Source organism: Mastigoproctus giganteus, chromosome 5, assembly GCF_048544385.1.
Source record: "Mastigoproctus giganteus isolate SK-2022 chromosome 5, ASM4854438v1, whole genome shotgun sequence".
In the NCBI taxonomy this organism is placed as follows: Eukaryota; Metazoa; Arthropoda; class Arachnida; order Uropygi; family Thelyphonidae; genus Mastigoproctus; species Mastigoproctus giganteus.
In genome coordinates this window covers 54,692,346-54,715,674 of record NC_143579.1, presented here as the reverse complement: position 1 = coordinate 54,715,674, position 23,329 = coordinate 54,692,346, and the positions used below count along the sequence as shown (strand labels likewise).

At 35.6% G+C, this 23,329-nt stretch overlaps 1 protein-coding gene across 2 annotated transcripts in view; it reads right to left on the bottom strand.

Moving 5' to 3' along the window:
• Positions 1–4,617: 4,617 nt before the first annotated feature.
• The window catches only part of LOC150085403 (PITH domain-containing protein CG6153), an 80,926-nt gene continuing 62,214 nt past the window's right edge, over positions 4,618–23,329 (bottom strand). For both annotated transcript variants that reach the window (XM_090373204.1, XM_090373205.1), the window contains exon 6: positions 4,618–4,813. In XM_090373204.1, the coding sequence (XP_090229330.1) occupies positions 4,712–4,813 (102 nt within the window). In that variant the 3' untranslated portion in view covers positions 4,618–4,711. The remainder of the gene's footprint in view (positions 4,814–23,329) is intronic.

Sequence of the window (23,329 nt, the reverse complement as noted above, 5' to 3'; positions counted from 1 at the left end):
TCAATTTTGCTTTCCCAGTGCTTATGTCACACCAAACTTAGTTGACACTGCCCTGTCCACTCATGCCAACTGGCTGCACTTCCTTAGATTTTGTGTTTCTTAACTAATAGCATAACCCCTCCCCCTTCCTATTATGTCTATCCTCACTGTACACACTGTACTCCCCAAATTCCAATTCTGCATTCCTTATATCTGTGTGACACCACTTCTCTGATATTCCAACAATATCTGTCTTTGATTTACTCTGAATTACACAAAGTTTAACACTTTCGCTGCCCCATATTTGAGGGAGTGCATTCAACATGCTGTAATTTTCAGAATGTTGAGAAATAACAACATTCTAAAAATCTGTAAAAGTCTGGAATTCATAATTAAAAGTGAACACTTACTTTTGGGCTAAGCTGTGAACCAGAACAAAACTCAAAATTCTATCAAAAGTTTATTCTGTATATATAAATTAACCTCAAGCAAAAATACCAATAAAAATGTGCCAAGCTTAAACAAAAATGAAGTGTTGCTACTAACAGCACAAATTTAGTGTGCTGACAGAATGACTGCCTAGATGCACAGCACTTGTAGTACTATTTAATGCTTTTACAGGCATCAGGCACAGCAACCATGTTAAAGGACACACTGCAAAATTAAAAATAAAGCTTATTAACTATTTTAGTATATTTTAATTTTGCCTTTTGGAACATGTAATTTAGTAACCTTAGTTCCTTCAACAATGTAAAGGTGAAGTTTCATCATAACAGTAAGCTTCTGTTTATACTCTGAGACAGCTATGCAGTAAGAAGATTTTTAAAAATTTCATTGTTATAGAAATAAATGTACACAATGCTCAGTTAACTATGGTCCAAGCATTTTTTGTAGGAGGAAATGAATTTAAACACAATGTACATGTAGCCCTAACAGGGCTAGTTTATCCCCTCAACTTTACCCATTTTTTCTTCCAATTATATATGAAAAGTTATCAATTCCATCTTTTATCCACAGAAGAAAAAACAGAATGTTTAGAAAAACAATTAATTACAAAATTCCACGCTCACAGAAAACTTAAAACATATCTGACACCACAAGATAAGGTTTGGTGTCTATGCATGAATATAGTTCTGACAATACTTCAGTGGTAAATACAGAATTACCTTTGCATGTGAAGTTACACAAACTCAAGAGCAGACCCACTTATACTGGAGGAATTCAACTGCATCCTATTTTAGGTATAGAAGCAATTATTTACAGAGGAAATTATCTGTTCCCATGAATTTTTTTAAGCATCGATAAACGTGATTAAGTTTGTACCTGTAGTTAAAAAACTGGTTAAAAATGTAACAGCATTAGCGTGTTACACCCTAAGCAAATTTTGTCCATTTAAAGATGCAGCATTTAAATTTTTTTGGAAATTGGTTAAATAATGAGCACTTAAATCTGTCTTGAATGTAATCTGCTTTAATTTTTTTTAAGAATTACAGAGTATTCTCAATTTTCATGATATTTCCTATAGCACTTCAGTGAATTCCTGTAATGGTATGTGAGGCTGATGGTGTCATTAGGACAACATTGCAGCAATTCACCGAGGAAGCAGTACAGGAAGTATCATGAAACATTTGAGAATAATTATTTTAAAAATGAAAGGCAGATTACACACCATGCAGGTTTAAGTGCTCATTATTTCATTAATTACCATTTTGATTATATTTGTGCACCATGCCACTAAAAAAATATATTTAAGATTAAAATTTTTTTCAAGTTCTGTTATTTTAAAGTTTTAAAAGCCAAGGAAACGTACTTTGTAAAGAAAAATATTTTTATAGTAGTTAGTATAAAATGATTTATCTTCATCTAAATTTAAAAATAGATATTTTTAAATTTAGTCCTTCTATGAAGAAAAATATAAAAAAACAGATTGAAAAATGACAACATAACAAAAAGATGTCTTATTTTTTCACATTCAGGAACATTAATAAATTAATATTATGAATGATTATGCTCCCTTTCAAAAAAACAGCAATTTTTAAATAAAATCTTGCATACACTAGCCATAAAAGTTATTACACTTGCACTATATTTTTACCTCATAATATATAAAGCAAAAATATAGTCACACTTTTTTTCTCCTGGTAGGTGGGATGTTTTTCTGATCTTGCTCTGATTTTGTTGTACAGTACAAGTCTTAGCCTGCCTAGTGATTTTGTCTCTTCCCAAATGTGTTTTTTTTTTTTTTTCCTGCTGTAACACTAAGAAATCTTCATCTCTTGGTATTATTTTTTGTTAGAAACCATAAACAATGACAAGTTTTGTGCAGCTACAAAATGAGAAACCAATTTCATACACTGCATTTAAGAACCACTGCACTCTGAAAAGCCTTGGGACATGTGAAACTCCACCACAATAATGCTGGGTTAATATATTATAGGGAATTTCTCAAAGATGTTTTCTGAGTGAAACTATTTCTGCTAAAACAGATAATTCCATCCAGATACAGGTATCAATCTATGTTTAAGGTGTGGCATTAACGTGGTACTACTGGCACCTAGTCTGACAAACCCCAATTTTCCTTTTTATTTATGAAATTTTTTTTGTTTTTTTTTTTTTGTTTTTTTGTATTCTGCTTGTAGCACACTTGTGCTTAACCTTTCATTAATGGATTGCAGTACATATTAATGTATTTATTTTAATGAAAAATTTCATTAATTTTAAAATGAATTGTAAATTGTTTTTTATAACAATTTACAAAATGAAACACTATTCTACCATGTTAAAGGAAATGTTGCCAACTGCAACAAGTAATGCTGAAGAGTTGCAAACTGTCACCTTCATGCCAACAAAAAATTAAAAATTAAACTACCAAATAAAATACCAAACCAATACCAAAAATATTCCAAATAATTTTCAAAATCTTACAATTTGGTAGTGAATTTGTTGTCATGCTTTTTAATTTTAGTTAATAGATGTTACATTGCATATTTGCGTTTTGGCTGTGGCCAGTCAATTTTCTGTCAACATGAAATTCATATGCATTTTCAGTTTGCCTGAGTTGCCTCCTATCAGTGAGTTAAACATATTTAAGACGTCTTCTCTTGTATCTGTCTCATTTTTTTGCATAGAAGCATCCATGGTGCTTTCCCATTACAGGCCATGACAGAAATGTGAGTGTTTTGGAAATTTCCATAGGACTGATGCCTCCTTGAAGCGGTTACTGTGGTTTCCTCTAAACTTTTTTGTCCTTTTCTTCTTAAGTGGTATCTATATTTGCCCAATGGGTTGTATGCAGTAGGGAGGAGTTCCTTGATTGTTTCTGGCAGCCATTATACCATTCTTTATACAGGAGACATCTGGCTTGCCTGGATGAATGTAAGTCCCTGTGACTGTTCTGTATTTTAATTTTTTTATTTGAAATTTCATTTTTAATTTTTTTCTGGTATAAAGGTGACAGCTGGCAACCCTTCACCATTACTTGTTGCAGTTTGCAACAATTCCTTTAATGTGGTATAACTGCATTTAATTTACATTTTACTGTTACTGTTTTTGTATGTCTGTTATTTTCAACAAAACCAAAACTTCATTAATTCTGCTGAAACAAACATAAGTAAAACTATTAATCTCTACTGTAAGTATCAGACCACATTTTTACTAATACAATTTTGTATTAAGAAACCATTTGAAGATAGTGATTATAATGTATTAATGTGGGACATGCTGAATAAATTTAGGACAAAGGCCTCATGCTATGCCAGCTATAAAAAATTGTAAAAGAAGGGTATAAGCTCATTTTGTGCATGTGCGTAAACACAGGTACAGAAAGGTTGTGCTCTTTTTCTACAATAATGTGGGCTGTATCTAAAGAAATAACTGTTGTCAAGGAGAAGGGTTTAATTTTCATAAGGGGCATTATGATAGCCTTAGGCATTATCAGCATTCTATTTGATAGGAATGGTTGGTAAACCCAATGAGTATAAATGCTAAATAGTAACTGTCCAAAGATGTAATTCTAGAATCTACCCATCTTTTATTACTTTTACAATTTTATTATTTTTCTAGACCTAGGCAAAGTGGATAACCACTAAGCTGATGAAGTCAGTAACAGAAAAGAAAGTGCATGTGTGCAATATATATTATCAAGGGACACTAAACATCATGACTAGTATAAAATAATAAATTTACTCAAGAGAGTAAACAAATTAGTTAATGTATGCAGTGTGTTACATTGTAGGTGTGTCAGCAAATAGTATTAACTTATGAATAATAAAAAAAAAAATTCACCAGGATTCAACATTAAGTTTTAACGAGAAAGCAAAATTTTAAGCATTGGAGTTAGCTATATACTTGTTGATGAATTAATGTCATTCCTTATACAGAGAAGCAATAATAAATTGCTAATAAAAAATAAATAAATTATAAAGTTATCCTTAGGTGATTCTTGATAAATATATCTCCTGAAGCTTATAGATGATTTTTATAAATGAAGCTAACAAGATTATGAACACTGACTTAGAGGCAGTAAGTAAATGTTCATAAGAAATAGTATTTGAATTCATGTCTAGTATTCAATTACACAAACATACTTATTTGTAATATAATCCTTTTGTATATAGACACTGATCGAGAAGATTTCATTCAAAACTGCATATACAAACTTTACTTGCAAAGTCAAATTGCATATCACAATGTTAATAACAAAGCCTCATAAGTTTGAAGTCCAAGTTGTCAGTTAGTGGATCTGGTACGATAAAGGATTAAAAGTCTCTGTTTTATGATCAGCAGGATTGGGTGCAGATTCGTAGGAACAAATGGTTATTTCATGCCTGTTCATCTAGAGATTAAAAAATAATATATATATGTAAATATCAAAATCAGCATTTCAAAATTTCAGTTATATTTGTTAGGTTATCCATAATTTAGTTGACTGTCATTTACATAACAACCAGAATCACACAACAGTGCATTAATTTATAGATTTTAGTATGTTCAAAATAAAATTATACATACACTGAAAGTAAAACCTAATTAAACTAAAAGTTAGCAATACTTTAAAAATGGGCAAAAAATTCCGATTAATGAATTTTTCGTTATTTTGTTATCACAGCATTTTATTCAAATACTCTTGTAGCAATGCAAATGCAGAAAACACATTTTTTGTAGTGATATATTTACCATATTAACATGATGTATTTTGGTTTTCAGTCATTTATCACTACTAGTTACTCAATTTTCTAATCTTGTAAACAGGTGGCAGACAATCAAAAATGATAATTAATGAAGCCATACATTCTTTATATTTTGAGAGCACAGCTTCAAAAACAGATTTGAAGATTAGCAGTTACACAGTACACTGGACCAATCCCACTGTTAATACTTGAGGAAGCCTGCAGATCAGTTAGCAAAAAATCTCACCACTACTATTCTGCTAGATGCAACTGCAAACAAGTCCAAGCAGCAGAAGTATGGACTAACCCGAGTGATTTCTATTTCTTCTTTCCTTAATTTAAATTTCCTTATCCTAATATTTTTTGAGTCATAATACTAAGATCATTCTTGTAAGAAATAAATAGCACATGTGCTGAGCACGTGTGGTTGATGGTTTTATGTGAAACATCCTTGGCTTGTAAGGATGTTTAGAAAACATTAATTCGGTAGAGTAAGTAGCAGGTGTGAGCCACTACTTACTTTACTGAATCAACATTAGTGACTGCATTAGCATCATTTAGGAAGTGATGCAATTTGTACCATTTCCAGTTTACATTTTCATGACTAATTTGGTACAAATTCGTGACAAATTTGGTAGAGTAAGTAGCGGGCTCATGCCCGCTACTAACTCTACCGAATGTCTAGTTACAATAATTTGCATCTGGACTGTTGTTTTAAATTTCCTTATCCTAATATTTTTTGAGTCATAATACTAAGATCATTCTTGTAAGAAATAAATGGCACATGTGCTGTTATCATATATGGCTGATTTAACAGTGCTCAGATTTATCAGCAGTTTCTCCTTGCAATGAAGGGGCTTGCTTCTGTAAAGATTAATGAAAAATTTATTAAACTGTTTAGCGAAGGAGGCTTTGCACGTGCGGAGGCTGCAGATGAAGTCACTTTCGCATCACATTTCTTGTGACCAATCAGATTAACTTGGTTGAGGTTCCCCCAAGAAAGTTTCAGATCAATAAATTCTTTATTCCTCATTCCACTCAGAACTCTCCTGCTTTATTTAATCCTTGGTTTTCAAACATCTGTCTTTCCTTATAGCCACCTCTGATAGTTTTATGACCTCTTCATCTAAGCATAAAGCTGACCTAATAATACCTTAATCTTCATATATTTTCTACAATAAGAAGCAGCAAACCCAGCCCACTCAATGGCTCCTTTGTTTTTGCATCTGAAAAGATATTAGAAGAATCCCAATAACAGCAAATCTCCAGGCTATGGCAACACTTTGAGAACAACAGCATTTCTGTAGCTGTTCTTAAAACCACTTCTTTAAAATTAACTCCCATGTTACCATTTTACACTTGTATCCCACTGTTTTGCCTTCTTAGTGGAAAGTGAGTTACATTTAGCCAATTTATATAAAAGGGATACAAATTTCTGCAATCCAATATTTTTTCTACTGTCAATAATTGAACCCTTTCTAAAGAAAAGAAATCCAGTAACTGCCAGCTCTAGCTCTTATACTGTCTTGATCTTCCATGCGATTAATGATCATTAATATAAAGTCCAGAGGTGTAACTAGAGTATGGTGAATGCAGTTCTGGCCATATATACTGATACATCACGCATGTCAAAATGAAGTAAAAAAAAGCTTCAGAATAAAGAAAAATATCACTATACCTACTATTATTTAAATAAATTGCTATAAAGTTACATGATTTTCTGTAATAATTTAATAATTATTTTATTTCATTATTAAATTACAAAAATAGAAAGTGCCTTGTTACAGAAGAGCTCAATCTGTTGCTCCTTAATTAGAGCAAGTGAGATGAAAACTGTGCATAGAAGACAAAATACACAGAGCACCAATTAAATAACGACATTGCGTGTGTGCTCTGCGTTTAGTATTAACGTAAGAGGTGAAAACAGTACATGATTAGATTCACTACAGTGTGAGCTTTCCAATGAATGCAAATTGAAACTTGTCCAGTCTGTAATTCGTGATTTATGATAGAAAGAGTAACACAGTGGAATCTCATTAATACAAAGTTCAAGGGAGCTCGATTTTCACATTTTGTAATAACAAGGTTCCCCAAAAGTGTCAAAATTTTACCATCATTTATTATTATTATTTCTTTTTTTGGTACATACTGTATATCTAAGAATAATAATAAATAATAATAATATCAAAAATAAATTAATAAAATAAAATAATAAAAATAAAATAAAAACAAAAGCCTTGTCTAACAATACAGTAATAGGAATAACATATTTTTTAAAGATTTTATTTTATTTGTATGATAAACTAAGAGGAAAGCAATATTAACGGAAATGAAAATATTGTACAGTATATATTTTGATATATACAATATTTTAGTATCACAGTAAAAATAATTACAATAATTATAAAAGGAGACATATAAACCATTAACGTTTAAATAAATTAATCTAATTTAAAGAAAGAATCCAATGTTGTTTGCACAGTTTTTGTCCTATATGCATTTTTAACTACAGCACAGATGTTATCAAATGCAATAGTTGTTTCTTTATCAACGTTACTGCAGGCCAAGACATTCTCTATTATGTTCAATGCATTTAGGGCATCTTTTTTTAGATGGCAGTGTGCACATGTCTTCACTTTCGCTGATGCTGGTAACAAAAACAGCATCGTTTTGTTTGGTACCCAGCAGCTCTTCTGGTGTTGGCACTGCAGTGGTAGCAACCACTGCAACTTCATCATCCACCTTCACAAACTCTCCAAATTCGCCAACAAAATTCATATGCTCCTTCAAATTCTTCCATTTTTCGATGATGTTCTCTCCAAAGCCACTCTTTCTGAAGCACTTGATTATTACACTTGATGTAATATTTTTCCAAGCAATAACAAGATTACAGATAGCATCCAAGACATTCCAATTTGACTGCAAATTGTACCTTATCAGGCGGGCTCTATATGCTCTCTTGAAGTTATAAATAATGCCTTGATCCAATGGTTGCATTAAACTGGTGGTATTGGGGGTAAAAACAACAGCTGTATATTAGTAAACTTAAGTGTCTCGGCAGAATGTGCTGTACAACAGTCTAGAATCATCAAAATGTTCCTTTTTTCTGAAGCCATTCTTCTGTCCAATTTTGATAACCAAGACTGAAAAATTTTGACCGTAAGCCAAGCACTTCTATTAGCCTCATAATCAAAGAGAAGTTGGTTAACTGATTCAAAACATCCTGGCTTGGAAAACTTACCAATCACAAGTGGGCGTAGTTTTGTACTGCCATCTGAATTGCAGCATAACAGAACAGTGAATCTTTGTTTACTTAATTTTCCACCATGACAAGACTCTCCTCAAACAGCAAATGTTTTGTTTGGCAGCAAATTATAAAATAAACCTGTCTTGTTGAGATTAAAAATATCGTTTGCCTCATATTTTTCAAGGATGGACTGTACAGAACACAACCAGTCTGTAGCATTTTCTTTGTCAACTAATCCAGACTCACCACAAACATTTCGTGAAACCAAATAATTCCTGTTTTTTCAAATCTTTGGAGCCAGCCACTGCCGCATTTGAAGTCACTAATCCCATGTTGCAGAGCTAGATGATTTGCCTTTTCTTGCAAAATCGGACCTGATATTGGCAAATTAGATGCATGTATTTGTTGATACCACTCGAAAAGTTTTGTTTCAAGCTCCTAGTGTTTTGCACCATGAATTCGTTTCCTGTTTTTATCGCTGCTCCAGTGTCATGCACTTCTTCAAGTCTTTTTCGGTTTTTCAGTATTGTAGATAAAGTAGGTAAAGGGATGTTGTATTCTTTTGCAATGTCTGTTTTGCTTCTTTCCATCCTATCAGCCTCTTTTATAATTTTTAGTTTAATTTCCAGGCTTAATTCTGGCCATCTACATTTTGTCGCCATAACACTGCTAGATAAGATTTAATATAAACTAATTTTAAATTAATTTAAAGACATGTTCTGAAAAAGACGTCAACTCAGATAAAATGGCACAAAAAATTGATTGCTGTATATGATAGCAAAGACTCTGAACTGGGGTAACAATTGCAACTGACCTTATTCCCATGGAGAGGGAGGGAGTGCATGTAAAAAACTTAGAAAAACTTTTTATTCTTTTGTTAATTTAACAACTCATCCTTCAGAAAGATGTTTTTCAGAGTGCACTTGATGTTGTAGCTACCATAAACTGCTTTTGTTTACACAAAACTAATTTCTAACAAGTCAGTGCCATCCTTTGGGAAGTAGGGAGCCAAGGGCAATAATCGGGTCGCTCTGCCAAGATTTGTATTAAACATACAAAATGACAATATTTATTTCTCATCGGGTGAAAAATAACTTTGTAATACATATTAACCGAATTTTGTAATAAATGAATATATTTACATAGAAAAGCCTATCCTTTTGCAGGGGAATGGTATGTGCTTCATATAAACAAGTTCTTTGTATAAACCGAGTTTGTATTAACGAGATTTTACTGTAGTAGTTTTGTCCATGTCGTCTGAAAATTGAAAATGGAGCAAAGAGCAGTTATCAAATTTTATTGTAAATTGGGAAAAAGTGTTACGGAAACTTTTGATGATTTAAAAAAGTTTACACTGATGAAGGTTTGTCTCGACCAAGAGTGAATGATTTTCTCGTTTTCGTAAAGGACGTGAGCTGTTAGAGGATGATCCTTGATCTGACCAACCAATCTCTGTTCAAACACTGGAGACTGTCACAAAGGTTAGAAAAATTGTGACTGAAGACAGATAAATTTCAACTAGGTTTCTTACTTGCTGAGATAATCGGTACCAATAAGGAAGCTGTATGAGAAATTCTAAAGGAAGATCCGGGTAAGAGAAAAATTTGTTCCCATTTTGACAATGCACCCACATATTCTGCCATCGACATCAAGCAATTTTTTGGCAAAAAAATCAATTCCAGTCATCGAATACCCCTATTTCCAGATTTGGCTCCCGCAGATTACTTTTTCTTCCCCAAAATTAAAACAGCCATGAAAGGAACACAATACGGGATGATAGAGGACATTCAGGCTGCAGTGACCGACCAGCTGAAAGTGGTATCAGAAGGAGTTCCAGAAATGTTTTCAAAACTTATATAAAATATGTAAATAGTGTGTACACATCGGAGGTGATTACTTTGAAAATATATAACCTTACTTTGCTGTTAGTGTTATTCTTTTTGTTTGTAGTAGCATCAGTCTCGTTTGAATTAAGTTTGAATTAAATCTCGTTTGATTTAATTAAGATTAAGTCCGTGCGGGCGAAGTTTTTAACTCCAGCTAATAGAAGTTTTTCTTAAATTTTTACCATTTTATTGACTTAATTGGCATATTAATTTATTTTTTAGAAGTAGCTTTATATTCTTAGTTACGATACTTAGTTTATTTTGAACTTAGATAGAGATTTGGTAGGTTATTACTTAGTATCAGTAAAACTTGTACCGTTCGAAACTTTCCGCCGTAGTATCGATACGGAATAGCATAACGTATACCTCGAACTTGATAGTGTAAGGTATGACGTATAGCTATATAGCATAATACGTAGCACTGTAGCACAAATCTATTAATCAATTAAATTTATAAATACCTTTTAATTTTTATGTTAATTAAATTGTATCTTGACTCTTGATATTTTAAGGATTCCTTATGTGCTGTGATGTAATGACCAGATCGTAGGTATAGCTTAGCTTAATTTTTCAGCACTCACCTCATAGTAATCCTCTTATTTGGTGGAAAGTTTTATCACTTACATAGTGATTATGAGATTCTAATAACTTACGGGGATTATAAATTTAAAAACTAAGTTATGGGCTTTAAAAATTTTTCTAAGAAAGGAAAGTGCAACTTCCATTCTATGGTTGTCTAATTAAAATAAATTAAATGAAGAAAGATAAAAGCTAATAGCCGTGCACGAGCGACTTTTGAAATCGTCTTCAGTTAGCTATAGTGGGGAGGGAAGAGCACGCGAGTGTGTTATATACGGGTTGAGTTCCCGAAATGCATTTCACTGCACGTGGAAACTTAATACGTGCTAAATTCCAAATAGGGGAGAAGTTGGCGGGAATCTTTTTGTTTAATACGTTAAGTGATGTGTGGCGCTTAAACCACTCAATGACGAGGGCTTCGTTTTGAAGGATTTTATAGCTAGAATTTAATTTAACTACTGTAATGGCTGAATCGATGAGTGGGTTATGATTATAAGATTGGACGTGTTGTGTTAGTTCTGTACTTGCTAAATTAGATTTGAAGCTATTAATGTGGTAGTATGCACGCATGTTAGAAATTTTCGATGTCCCAAATATTGCTATTGTTTTTTTTATGTGAACCCCAAACACGAGAGGTATTAGAACCTATAGTACTTAGTACTGTGCTTGGGTTTTGAGAAGACGAAAGAAGATATTTGTTGACATTGGACTTGAACTTCTGTAGACTGTAATTTTCAGGTAATACGTATGAAGGAAGGTTGTTCCAGAAAACGGCAGTTGAATGAATAAATGAGGAAGATGAAAAGTTGGTTCTGTGGGTTTGAAGTTGGACAGTAAATGGATGTTCGCTGGTGGCGGCACGTGTTCGGACTGTTTTGAAAGAGAGAACGGGAATTATAGAAGCCGATTCAGAAGATCAGTGCCCATGGAAGTATCTGTAGAAGAGGCATGCAGCAGAAACAGTACGTCTATGAGAAAGCGAGTGGAGAGACTCTGTTAGAGATGAATCATTAATAAACCTAACTGCCCTCTTCTGAATGGAATCAAGACGCCTGAGAGAGGTTTTGGGGGCCCCACCCCAGATGTGGGAACAATATTCCATGGCAGGGCGGATTTGCGATTTATACAGAGTGAGCAGCTGTTTGGAAGAAAAGTAACACCGAGAGCGAAAGAGAAAACAAAGTTTTTGAGATGCAGAGGAAGCAATATTTGTAATGTGCTTGTGCCAAGAGAGGTTAGAAGTCAAATGTACTGCCTATGTAACATGCTTGGCAATCTGATTGGCATCTAATCAAATATATAATGTTGTTATAATCTTGTGTCCCACACTCGTGTGTTGTCTTGTATGAATTGAATTTGGAACTTAAATTTGTTATAAGACGTGAATATTAATTTGATATCTGTATTCTTAAAAATCTGTTGAAGTCTTCTAGCATATTGATGGTATGGGAGGGGGATAAGGGGTTTATGTATCTTATTCTTATTCACATGGTTGTTAATTTTGCTTGGGTTATTGGTGTTATTATGGACTTTGGTAATGGTTTCTTTTGTTATTGGAATGGGTATTTTCTGTCGATGAATTTTTTGGTGAGGTATTAAATTGTATTTAAACGGAAATCATACTCAGACTAGAGCAGCAAAGCAAAGCAATGTGCACAAAGTAGCGAAAGTGCTGTGGTTTGGGGGAGAACTGAAGGGGATGATTCTCCAATGCATCACAGTCTAAAAAAATGTGTAAAATGTGACATATTTGCGGATCTCTCTCGAACAGGACATGATGTAACCATGGAAGATGTCTTTGTGTGTACTAGGTGCAGAGAATGTGAAGAAATTAGGCACCAACTCAGCGTTCTGATGGGCATCTATAAGAACTTGAAGAGACGGGTAGATGCCCTAGAAGGAATTAAAATGGGGGCACATCAAGCTCTCAGATGCCCAACTAAACACCAGAGCTCACTCTTGTGCACCAGGCAACACAACAGCAATCTTCAGGGCAGAATGCGCTGGCCTCAAAGGAGCTAGTTATTGTCAATAACTCAATTGTCAAGGAAACAGGAAATATATTCTGCAAAAAGGATAGGTGGAATAGGACCAGGGTATGTTTGCCAGTTGATGATGTTGTAGAGCAGATATCATCTTTTAAGAGTACAAAATGTAACATCATTGTACACGCTGGCACTAATGACTAAGTAGGAGATCTGTGGATTTACTTAGCAAGTACAGGTCAATGTCGAAAAAAAGTCGCAAATTAGGGTTAAATTTGAAAGTGTCTACAATCCTGACCAGACATGGTCATCATCAGCAATTTTCAATCCACTGCAGGATGAAGGCCTCTCCAGCAACTTTCCAGTTCCTTCTGTTTTGTGCAATGGCCATCCATTTACTACCCACAAACTCATGAATTTCATCTGTCCATCTCCATCGTCGTCTTCCAGGTTTTCTTCTAGCTCCTCTTGGGTACCATTCTGTTATTTTATTAGTCCATCTGTCATCATGTCTTTGAGCTATGTGTCCTGCCCAGGACCATTTTTGTTCTCTAGGTTTGATAAGAATGTCCTTTATTTGAGTTTGCTGCCTAATCCATGTGTTTCTCTTCTTATCTAACAGTCTGATTCCTAATATAATTCGTTCCATTCTTTGCTGTGTAGTTCTCAACTTCTCTTCCATTCTTTTGGTGAGTGCCCAAGTTTTACTTCCATAAGTCATGGTGGGAGTATACATTGGTTCATTATTTTACGTTTCAGACAAATTAGGATATTGCTCCTCAGTATGTGACTATATTTCCTGAATGCTATCCATCCAAAATTTATTCTTCTCTTGACTTCCAGCTATTTATCGTTATTACAGCTAATGACGTGGCTATAATGACTAATGCCAGGCATAATGGTGTTTTATATTCATTTGCTTTTTCCATTAGCTGTGATATTACGTGAAGGTGATCCATAGTTGAGAATCCTGTCCTAAAGCCAGCTTGCTCTTTCGGTTGATTCTCATCAAGTATTCTTTCTAATCTGTTAGTAATGACCCTTGTGAACAACTTGTAGATGTGGGATAACAAACTAATTGGTCTATAATTTCCAATTTCTGATTAATCTCCTTTCTTATGCAGCAAAACTATGATTGGATTATTCCACTCCTTAGGCATCACACCTTTTCTAATGCATTTTGTGAAGAATCTTGCCAGTTTTTGGGTCATGTCTCTTCCTCCCAATTTTAACAACTATACAGTAACTTCCTCTTTCCCCGGGGCTTTGTTATTCTTCATTTTCTTCAACGCATGTTCTACCTCATCAGGAAGGATATCAGGTATGTTGTATGTGTTACTAATTTGCGATCCATCTTCCCTACTGCTGGCATCATTCCCTCGCTCCTTGTATAATTCTCTATGGTAGTCTTCTGCTATTTGAATTATGCCTTCTCTGCTATTTATAAGTACACCATCGCTATTCTTCAGTGTCAGTATCATTTATCTTTCTGTATTACTGCTCATGGCTGCTGATTTAAATCTTTTGTTTTCCCTTAATACTTGTTCCACTTTTCTTGTGTTAAATCTTCTTATGTCCTCTATGAGTCTCTTTCTAATGGCTTTGCATAACTCAGTATACTCAGTTTTCTCCTTGTCAGTGTTTTTCTTGCTCTTCATTTGTTGTCTTCGGTTCATCATGACAAGTGTTTCTTAACTAAGTTTTTCTTCTTTGGATTTCTTTTTACCTTGGGCTTTATCACTTTCAGAAAGTTGTAATATTCCTCATCGATATCTTGGTCCTGAGCAGTCTGCAGAAGCTCAAACTTGTTCTTAAGTTCCAGTACATATTGCTTTTTCTCCTCTTCTGTTATCTCAAAGCCCATATCATTTACTTGAGTCAGTTTTTTCCTTTCTTTTCTTACATCTATATCAAGTGTGGATCTTACCATTCTGTGATCACTTCCAACATTTACCTTGTTCAGGACAGTAACATCATTCACGATATATCTTCTGTTAGTGAGGATGAAGTCGATTTCATTAGTTGTTAATCCATTTGGGCTCTTCCTGTTCACTTTCCTCTTCCTGTTCACTGTCCACTTTCTGTTCACCCTTTTCTTGAAAAAAGTGTTCATTACTGACATTCCTCGAGATTCTGCAAATTCCACAAGTCTTTCACCAATTCCAAATTTTCCTATAGTTCCCCTTTCTGTGCTGTTTTGTCTCTTTCCAACCTTAGCATTGAAGTCCTCCATAATGATAGTGTAGCGAGTTTTCTGTTAATCTAGAAGACTCTCAAATTCGGTGTACATTTCTTCAACTTCATCATCATGGCTCGATGTTGGTGCATAAATCATTATAACCTTTAGCTTATACCTCTTAGAATCCTAAGTAGCCAATTTGACACCCTTGGTGATGTACGTTTGGATTCCAAAATGTTGTTTTTTATATCTTTATGGTCCAGAAAGCCAACTCCACCTTCACTGTTTTCATTGGTGTACAGTAGATTTCCACTTGATAAACTCATAAGTGATTCATTTCATCTTCTTGTTTCAGCCAAACTGATGATATTCCAATTCACATTTTCTAATTCCTTTTCCAGCTCTAATATCATGGTAGAAGGGAGTATATGATGAAAGCCTTGTCAATCAGTTCGGCCCTGGAGAGACTGTGCAGGGCTCATGGGGTAGAATTTTTCCCAACTTTGTCTGTGCTTGTTTAATAGGAGAAATTGCTTCTACAGGGATGGGACACACTTAAATAGAAAGGGTACAAGAATATTTGCTGATGCTATCGAAGCAATGTTAGGTAGGTTGGAAAACTGCTAGCTTAGGGGGATTCACAGACTAATAGATTAATGGTAGCCGCAGGCAGAGGTGCAAATGATTCTTGCACTGCTTCTATTGGAATGAGCAGCAACCTGGAAAGCAAGTTGCTGGGAGTCATGAAAAAGTAAATACATGGGCTGTGTTAGATTAACTAAGAGTAAGCACAGGTGCATGTATACTTGCTGTACACCAATGCTAGGAGTATAGTAAATAAATTTGATGAATTTGAAGTGCTGGTTAAGTCATCCAAGGTGGATATTGTTGGAATATAGAGACGTGGTGTCACACAGATAAAGGAATGCAGAATTGGAATTTGAGGAGTACAATGTGTACAGAAAGGATAGACAGGATAGGATAGGAAGTGTTATGCTGTTAAGAAACATATAAAATCTAAGCAAGTGCATCCAGTTGACATTGGTGGACAGTGCAATGTTGAGTCAGTTTGGTGTGAAATAAGCACTGGGAAAGCAAAAATTAGGGTAGGAGTGCATTATAGGACAAATGACTCTGATGAGTACAATGAACAATTATACAGAGAAATAGAGTGGGCCAGTAAATCAGAGTGCCTTATGATGGGGGATTTTAACTTCCCAGATATATACTGGAACTTGTGAGTTGGTCACTCGCACACTAGCGAGGCATCTGGGGATTTATTGGATGATTGTTTTCTACAGCAGCATGTTAGAGGGGCAACAAGAGGGAGTAACACTCTTGATCCAATTATCAGCAGTGATTATTAATGGATTATCAATTACAGATAAAGAAACCACTAGGTGGCAGTGATCACGTGTACTGATGTGGGATTTACTTAAAGATGTTTGTTTGTTTGTTATTTGGTTTTTAGAAGCATTAGCAACTAAGGCTATATTGCTCCGGGGATATGCAGTGGTCATTCCCTGACCTTTCTGCATCCTCCGTATTTGGTGGTCACGGACTCGAACCCCAGTCTAATCAAGAAGCGTGTGCTACGCACTGTTGCTCCTGCCCACCTGGCTATGGAGGTGCCTCTTAAAGATGTAACTACCATCAGGGGTAAAGGGAAAGGTTTTTGCTTTCATAAAGGTGACTGCAGTGGTCTCGGATATTTTTTAAGTTCTATACAGTGAGACCAACTGATGATGTTACCAACAGCAAATTCTAAATGGGCAGCATTCAAGGAAGTAATTTTGGAAGCTACTAGGATTTTTGTTCTAACTAAGAAATCTGTTCTAGGTTTAGGCCCAAATGGATGTCACATGAACTAATGAGACTCATGGCAGAGAAGGGAAATGCATGGGATGCACATAAATTGTCAGGCGACACAGAAGCCTATGGTAGATACAAGGCAGACTGTAATCAAGTCACAAAGGAGGTTAGGCAAGCAAAGGCAGATTATGAGAAATAATCTGGCAAGGGATGCAAAGAAAAACAGCAAAGACTTCTTTACTTATGACAGATAGGTTCACTTGATATCAATGGTTTGACTATAGATGATCATTATCAGATAGCTGCCAAACTAAATAAGTATTTTTCAACTACATTCATACGAGGAGTTATTCAAGGAGGGGAGGGCCAGATGTTTATCAAACTCTAACAGGGAGTTAAATGATTTTGTAATAATTGAGTGCAAAGTGGAGGAGAAATTGTTGAAGTTAAACATAAGAAAGGCACCTGGGGTGGATGGGATCTATCCAGTTATATTAAAGAAGGCAGCAAAAGGAAGTAAGCAAACCCTTAGCCATAATTATGAGAGCATTCTTAGACTCGGGGGAAATAACGACAGACTTCACCCGAGTCCATAGGAAATATGTGTTACAACTGTGTGTATTGCAATGCAAGATATTGGAGACATGAGTTAAACACATCAAAAAATAAACTAAATGATGTCATGATGGAAAGGTTTCACTCAATCCACTGTCCGAAACACATACTCTATTATGATTACTGCTTACAGGGGATACACGTGAAGAAAATAACTACAGAGAACATATACAAGAATACAACTCAGCATTGGTGTTCACATCAATTGGTGCAGATATTAAATCACCGCCTAGAAATGGTCCATACTGTTTTAGAATACACTGCCAGATTTACCATTTGGTCTCACCACTATATCCAAACAAGGCAAATAAGCCAGGATATGGAACGACTTTATATTTTTGATTCTGCTGAAGCAACAACAACAACAAAACGCCTTGAAAAACAATCAAACCAAGGGTGTATGGCGAAGTAATGCAACAACTGGACAAGATGCTGCGACAAGTTAACCCATTTGCTGAGTCATATAAACAAATGCATCAAATAACCCAGGCCAATCCAACAATGAATGTGCACATGGTATTTATAGAAGACCCAGACTTAGATAAGAGACAATATAATGCACCTACATCCAAAATAGAGGTTGCTGCAATATTTGTTGGAGAAGACAAGGAGCGACCTGCAAATAGAGACATATGCATATATCCCACAGGTGACTGCTGTAGAATTATATCACCGCTAAACAAGAATGGAGACCCTATGGTGTATCCATTGCTATTCCTGTGCACAAGGAACTACAACATGCACAAGAGGGAAGAATCACAAAATGCATTAGAGTAACACAGTTGCAATTTTTTGCTTATAGACAAGGCCTGGTTTAAGACCTGGTTTTAGCCTAATTCATAGCAGTGGGAAATTATTTCAGCAATACATTGTAGACGCCTATGTGAAGACTGAAGGATCTAGATTAATGCCATAATCAGAAAGATCTATGAGCAGAAATGTACCGTGGACTATTGGATGCAGTAGAAGCAAGAGCTCAGAACCAAAACTTGAGAGCAGGGAAGATGATAATTCTGCTTTTGACTTTCCAAGGCAGCCCAGGTACATGCAACAAACTATCAAGATGTGATGGCAATTGTACGAAAGTTTGGAAGACCTGATCTATTCATTACATTTACTTGCAATCCTCCCTAGACTGAGATTGTGAATGCAATGGAAGGAAAGCAACTACCCGAACACAGACCAGGCATAACCGTGCGAGTGTTCAAAATAAAACTTGTAGAAAAATAAAAGCTTGACAACATTCTCAAGTGGAATCTTTTTGGTACTGTGATGGCCTTCATCAATGTAATCGAGTTCCAGAAACGTGGACTACGACATGCACACATACTCATCACTCTGTCTACAGATTCTAAAATATGCACAAAAGATGACATTGACAGAGTAGTAAGTGCAGAGCTACCATGCTTAAAAACAAATCCAGGGTTGTTTTAAATCGTCACAAAGTGCATGCTACATGGTCCCTGCGGCACACTCAATGCACACTCTCTGTGAATGAAAGAAGGTGTATGCAGCAAGGAATTTTTGAAAGAGTTCATAGATACAACAGAAGACAATGTAACAGCTATCCAATATATAAAAGAAGAGAAGGACCTGTTGTTAAAGTAGGAAAGTATGATGTGGACAATAGATGGATTGTACCTTATAATCCAAGGTTTTCGAAGAAATTCAATGCCCACATTAATGCAGAAGTGTGTGCCTCCGTGAAGAGTGTAAAGTACCTCTATAAATACATTTATAAAGGTCATGATGCGGCATCTGTATGATTACAGAGGGAAGGTACTGATGGTAGTTTGGTGTTTGATGAGATTCAAACTTTCTTAGATGGACAGTACGTTAGTGCACCTGAAATAATGTGGCGTTTGATTGAGTTTCCGATGTTGGAGAAGTAGCAATCCATTATAAGATTGGCAGTGCACCTACCTGAACAACAGCAAGTGATCTTCCAAGGGGAAAGAGAAGAGGAGGCCTTGCAGTGGGAAATGTCTACAAAGACCATGCTTGAGGCATGGCTTGAATTAAACAGAACAGATGTGCAAGCAATGCTATTAAATTAAGCAGAGATATCAAAGTACTACGTATTTGAGAAAAAATCAGGCAAATGGAAATGTACGCAAAGAGGTGGAGATGGTATTATGGGACGTATGCCTGTTGTACGTGTTCAAGACAGCGAGCGCTACTGTCTATGCATGTTTCTTACAAGAGTTACAGGAGTTACAAGTTTTGAGCAATTGCAAACAGTCATGGACAACTCTGTGAAACATTTCAGCAAGCTTGCAAAGAACATGGACTTTTGAAAGGAGACAGGATATGGCACAATACTTTCTGAGGCAATCGAGGCATGTACACCAAGTTATATAACGGTTACTGTTTGCAATGATATGTGGATTTGGAGAACCTGAACTATGGGAAAGACATAAGCAGGGAATGAGTGAAGATTTCATAAGACGCTACTCTGAAGAAACTGGCCCTATCTATGCTCTTGCAGAAATAAACGAAATGTTGAAAAATTATGGTCTGAGCCCTCGAAAAGTGCATCTATAAGCTGTTGAAATGATGACAGCACCTCTGCATTGGCAATCATTTGACATTTTGGAAGAACAAGCCAAAGCGATAGCAAATACAGAAAAATTAAACAACAAACAAAAAATGGCATTTGACATTATTATTCTTGCCATATACAGTAAGTCAAACACTAATCATAACTGATTTTTTTAGATGGTCCGGCTGGAACTGGAAAAATGTTTCTTTACTCAACTATACTACACACCATGCAAGCAAGGGAACATTTGCTAGTAGAGATAAGGAAGTCATAATCTAATTATAAAAGGCTATTGTCAGACCACACTTGGAATACTGTGTTCAAGTATGGAGACCGCACCTAAAGAAAGACATTGTGCTTCTTGAAAGAGTCCAAAGACAGATAACTAGCCTGGTGAGATTGGCAAAAAGGGTGTCCATATGAGGAAAGACTTCAGATATGTGGGTTGCAGAGCATGGAAGCTAGGCACCTTTGAGGAGACTTGATTGAGGTGTTTAAGGCTCTAAGAGGCATAAATAAAATGAATGAGGACAAAATTTTTACGGTTATAAGTGATTCTAGAACTAGGGGGCATAATTTCACATTATGCTGGAGACTAGGCACCAGCGAGGTGATCTGATAGAGGTGTATAAAGCCTTGAATGGTTTAAGCATGCTCAATGCTGATGGGATTCTTCCTCTAGCTCAGAAAAATCACCTGAGAGGGCATAAATTCAAATTGAGGAAAGACAGATGTAGGATAGACGTGCGGAAATTTGCCTTTAGCCAGCGGGTGGTTGGTTGGTGGAACAGACTTCCATCCCTTGTGGTGGAGGTTGATAGCCTAAATAAGTTTAAGGCTCAGCTGGACAGGTATTTTGAACGAACAGAGGGGTGAAGTGGAAGTGGTTTTTTTTTTTTTTTTTTTTTTGGCTGATGCTGCATAAGCTTGCTTTCTTGCATCAAATGCCTCTACTAATGCTAATGCTAATTTTATATGTATGCCAGTACAATATCGGAGAATATATCAATGAATGTATTTCAGAAAAAAAATTCTTCCAAGATTAAAAAAAAAAAACTATTCTTCTTAAGGAATAATAATAATAACAAGGTATGCACAATCTTGTGTGTACTATCAGCTTACATGACATTTTGATTTTAATAATCTACTGTGCTGAACTTAAATTTAGTACATCAAAGAAAAATTGATTGAAGTTCAATTTTGTAAAATAAACTGGTTGAAGTATAATTTCTCTTACAAAAGAAAAGACCTCTAAGTGTAGCAAACACCTTGGTTGTACTGAATTAAATCTACTGTTTATGCACATTAAATAAATAAATAAATAATAAATTTTCTGTTTATACTCCGGGACAACCAAATGGTCAGAGGAGTTTAGAAGATAGACAGAATACAAGAAACAGCACATTATTCAGCAGTCACGGGCTTGAACCCCGGTCACTCAAGGCACATGTACTTATGCACCCACATACCTCACTGTTCTCTGAAGAGGTCAACTATAGATTTAGTGACATATTTTTCCAGCTGTTCCCATACTAGGCACTTTCTATCTCTGCTCAGCTTCAAATTACAGCTGTAATTTGCAAGAGTGCTTTGCACTAAGTTATGAATTGAGTAAGTGATAACATTAAAAGAGAAAAATGGCACTCTCTTTTGCATGGATTTTTAAAGATAAATGTAATTATGAAAAAGTGTTGGATTACTTTCTTATGTTTCCTGATTGAAAAACCTTGTATATTTCCCAGAAAACAAAGTGAGAGCCCTGCTATATATATACATATATGCATCCATCTGTAAATGGGCACCATGTCAAAGCCAGAATTATGCAGAACTGAACATGAGAGTGAATTCAGCCTATTGTGGCTGAATGAAAGGTTTGCAGACAACTATATATAACGGGGAGGGGGGGGTAAAGAAATATTTGTATTCACCCAGAAGTAGTTGTGACAGAAGGTTGAAACAAACACAGTGTATTACACTTTTTCAACATAGTCACTACACAAAAAGAAACATTTTTGCCACCTCTCAATACACTTCCGCAGGCCAGTTTTATAGAAGTACTCTGACTGTCCTTCAAACCACAACTCGGCATCAGAAATCACCTCATCATCAGCAGCAAAGTGTTTCTTCGAAGATATTACTTTGGAGCAGGAAAGATGAAGAAATGCAACAGTGCAAGGTTGCACAATATTTCAAACACACATTTATGGGGCATCCCCCCCCCCTTCACTGCAGCAGGTGAGGAATGTGCGAGAGCATTATCATGGAGCAGGCGTGAACCTTTTGGCAGCTTTCCCCATCTTTTTTCTTTTATAGCAGCATGTAGCTTCATGAGGAAGTTGGAATAATACTTTGTCAACACAGTACACCCCTTCTGAAAGTAATCTGTTATTATTACAGCAATTGGTTGCACCTTTGTCTTTTTGGGGAGTGGTGATTCCATGTGCTTCCATTGTTTTGACATATTGACATTTGCTTAGTTTTGGGATCATAGTGATAGATCCAAATTTCATCCATGATGACTAGCCATGAAAAACAACTCCTCTTGCTTTTCCTGGCAGATCGACAACATTTCATGTGCGCTTTCCTTCTTCTGGTAAGGGGTGAGAAGTCTCGGAACCCATCTAGCAGACACTTAACTCACATGCAACTGTTGATGGATGGTGTTCTCCACAGACCCTACACTAATATAGAGCTCTGCAGCTAGTTCTTTGTCACCAATACAGTGATCTTCCAGGATTAATGTCTCAATTTTTGCAACACTCCCTTCTATTACAGCAGTTGCTGGGCATCCTCGGATTTCTTCATCATGCACTGAGGTTCTTCTACATTTGAATTGTTTATAAAAATGTGCAAGAACACTGCAACCTGGGCAGTCTTTTCCAAAAACAGCGATCAATTTTTTTGTGAATTGTTTTGGGTGTTTTTCCCTTGCAGAAAGAGGAACTGAATCACTGATCTGTATTACACTTTGTCCATTGTGAAACTTCATCCAGTGCTGCAAAGAAAAATAATGAACTGTCAGATCGAAACCAAAATTTTTGTGGTTGCTATAGAGATTTCAAGGTATCAAACAAAATAAATTTCATCTTTTTATCACGACTACTAGGTGGATACAAATCTTTTTTTGAATTCCCCTCATATTACAAGGAAGGCTATTATGCATCAATAGGAATTGCCAGCCAATACAATAAATGTCAATTTTTCCACCGAGGCTTGTTTGGTTTTGAATTTAATATTCACTAGGGGGTCTCTGCCCCCTGCTCACTTTGCTAGTCAACCCCCGCGCACACTTTTCTAAGTAATATGTAGAGGTATGACGGAGTAAGTCAAATCTTTT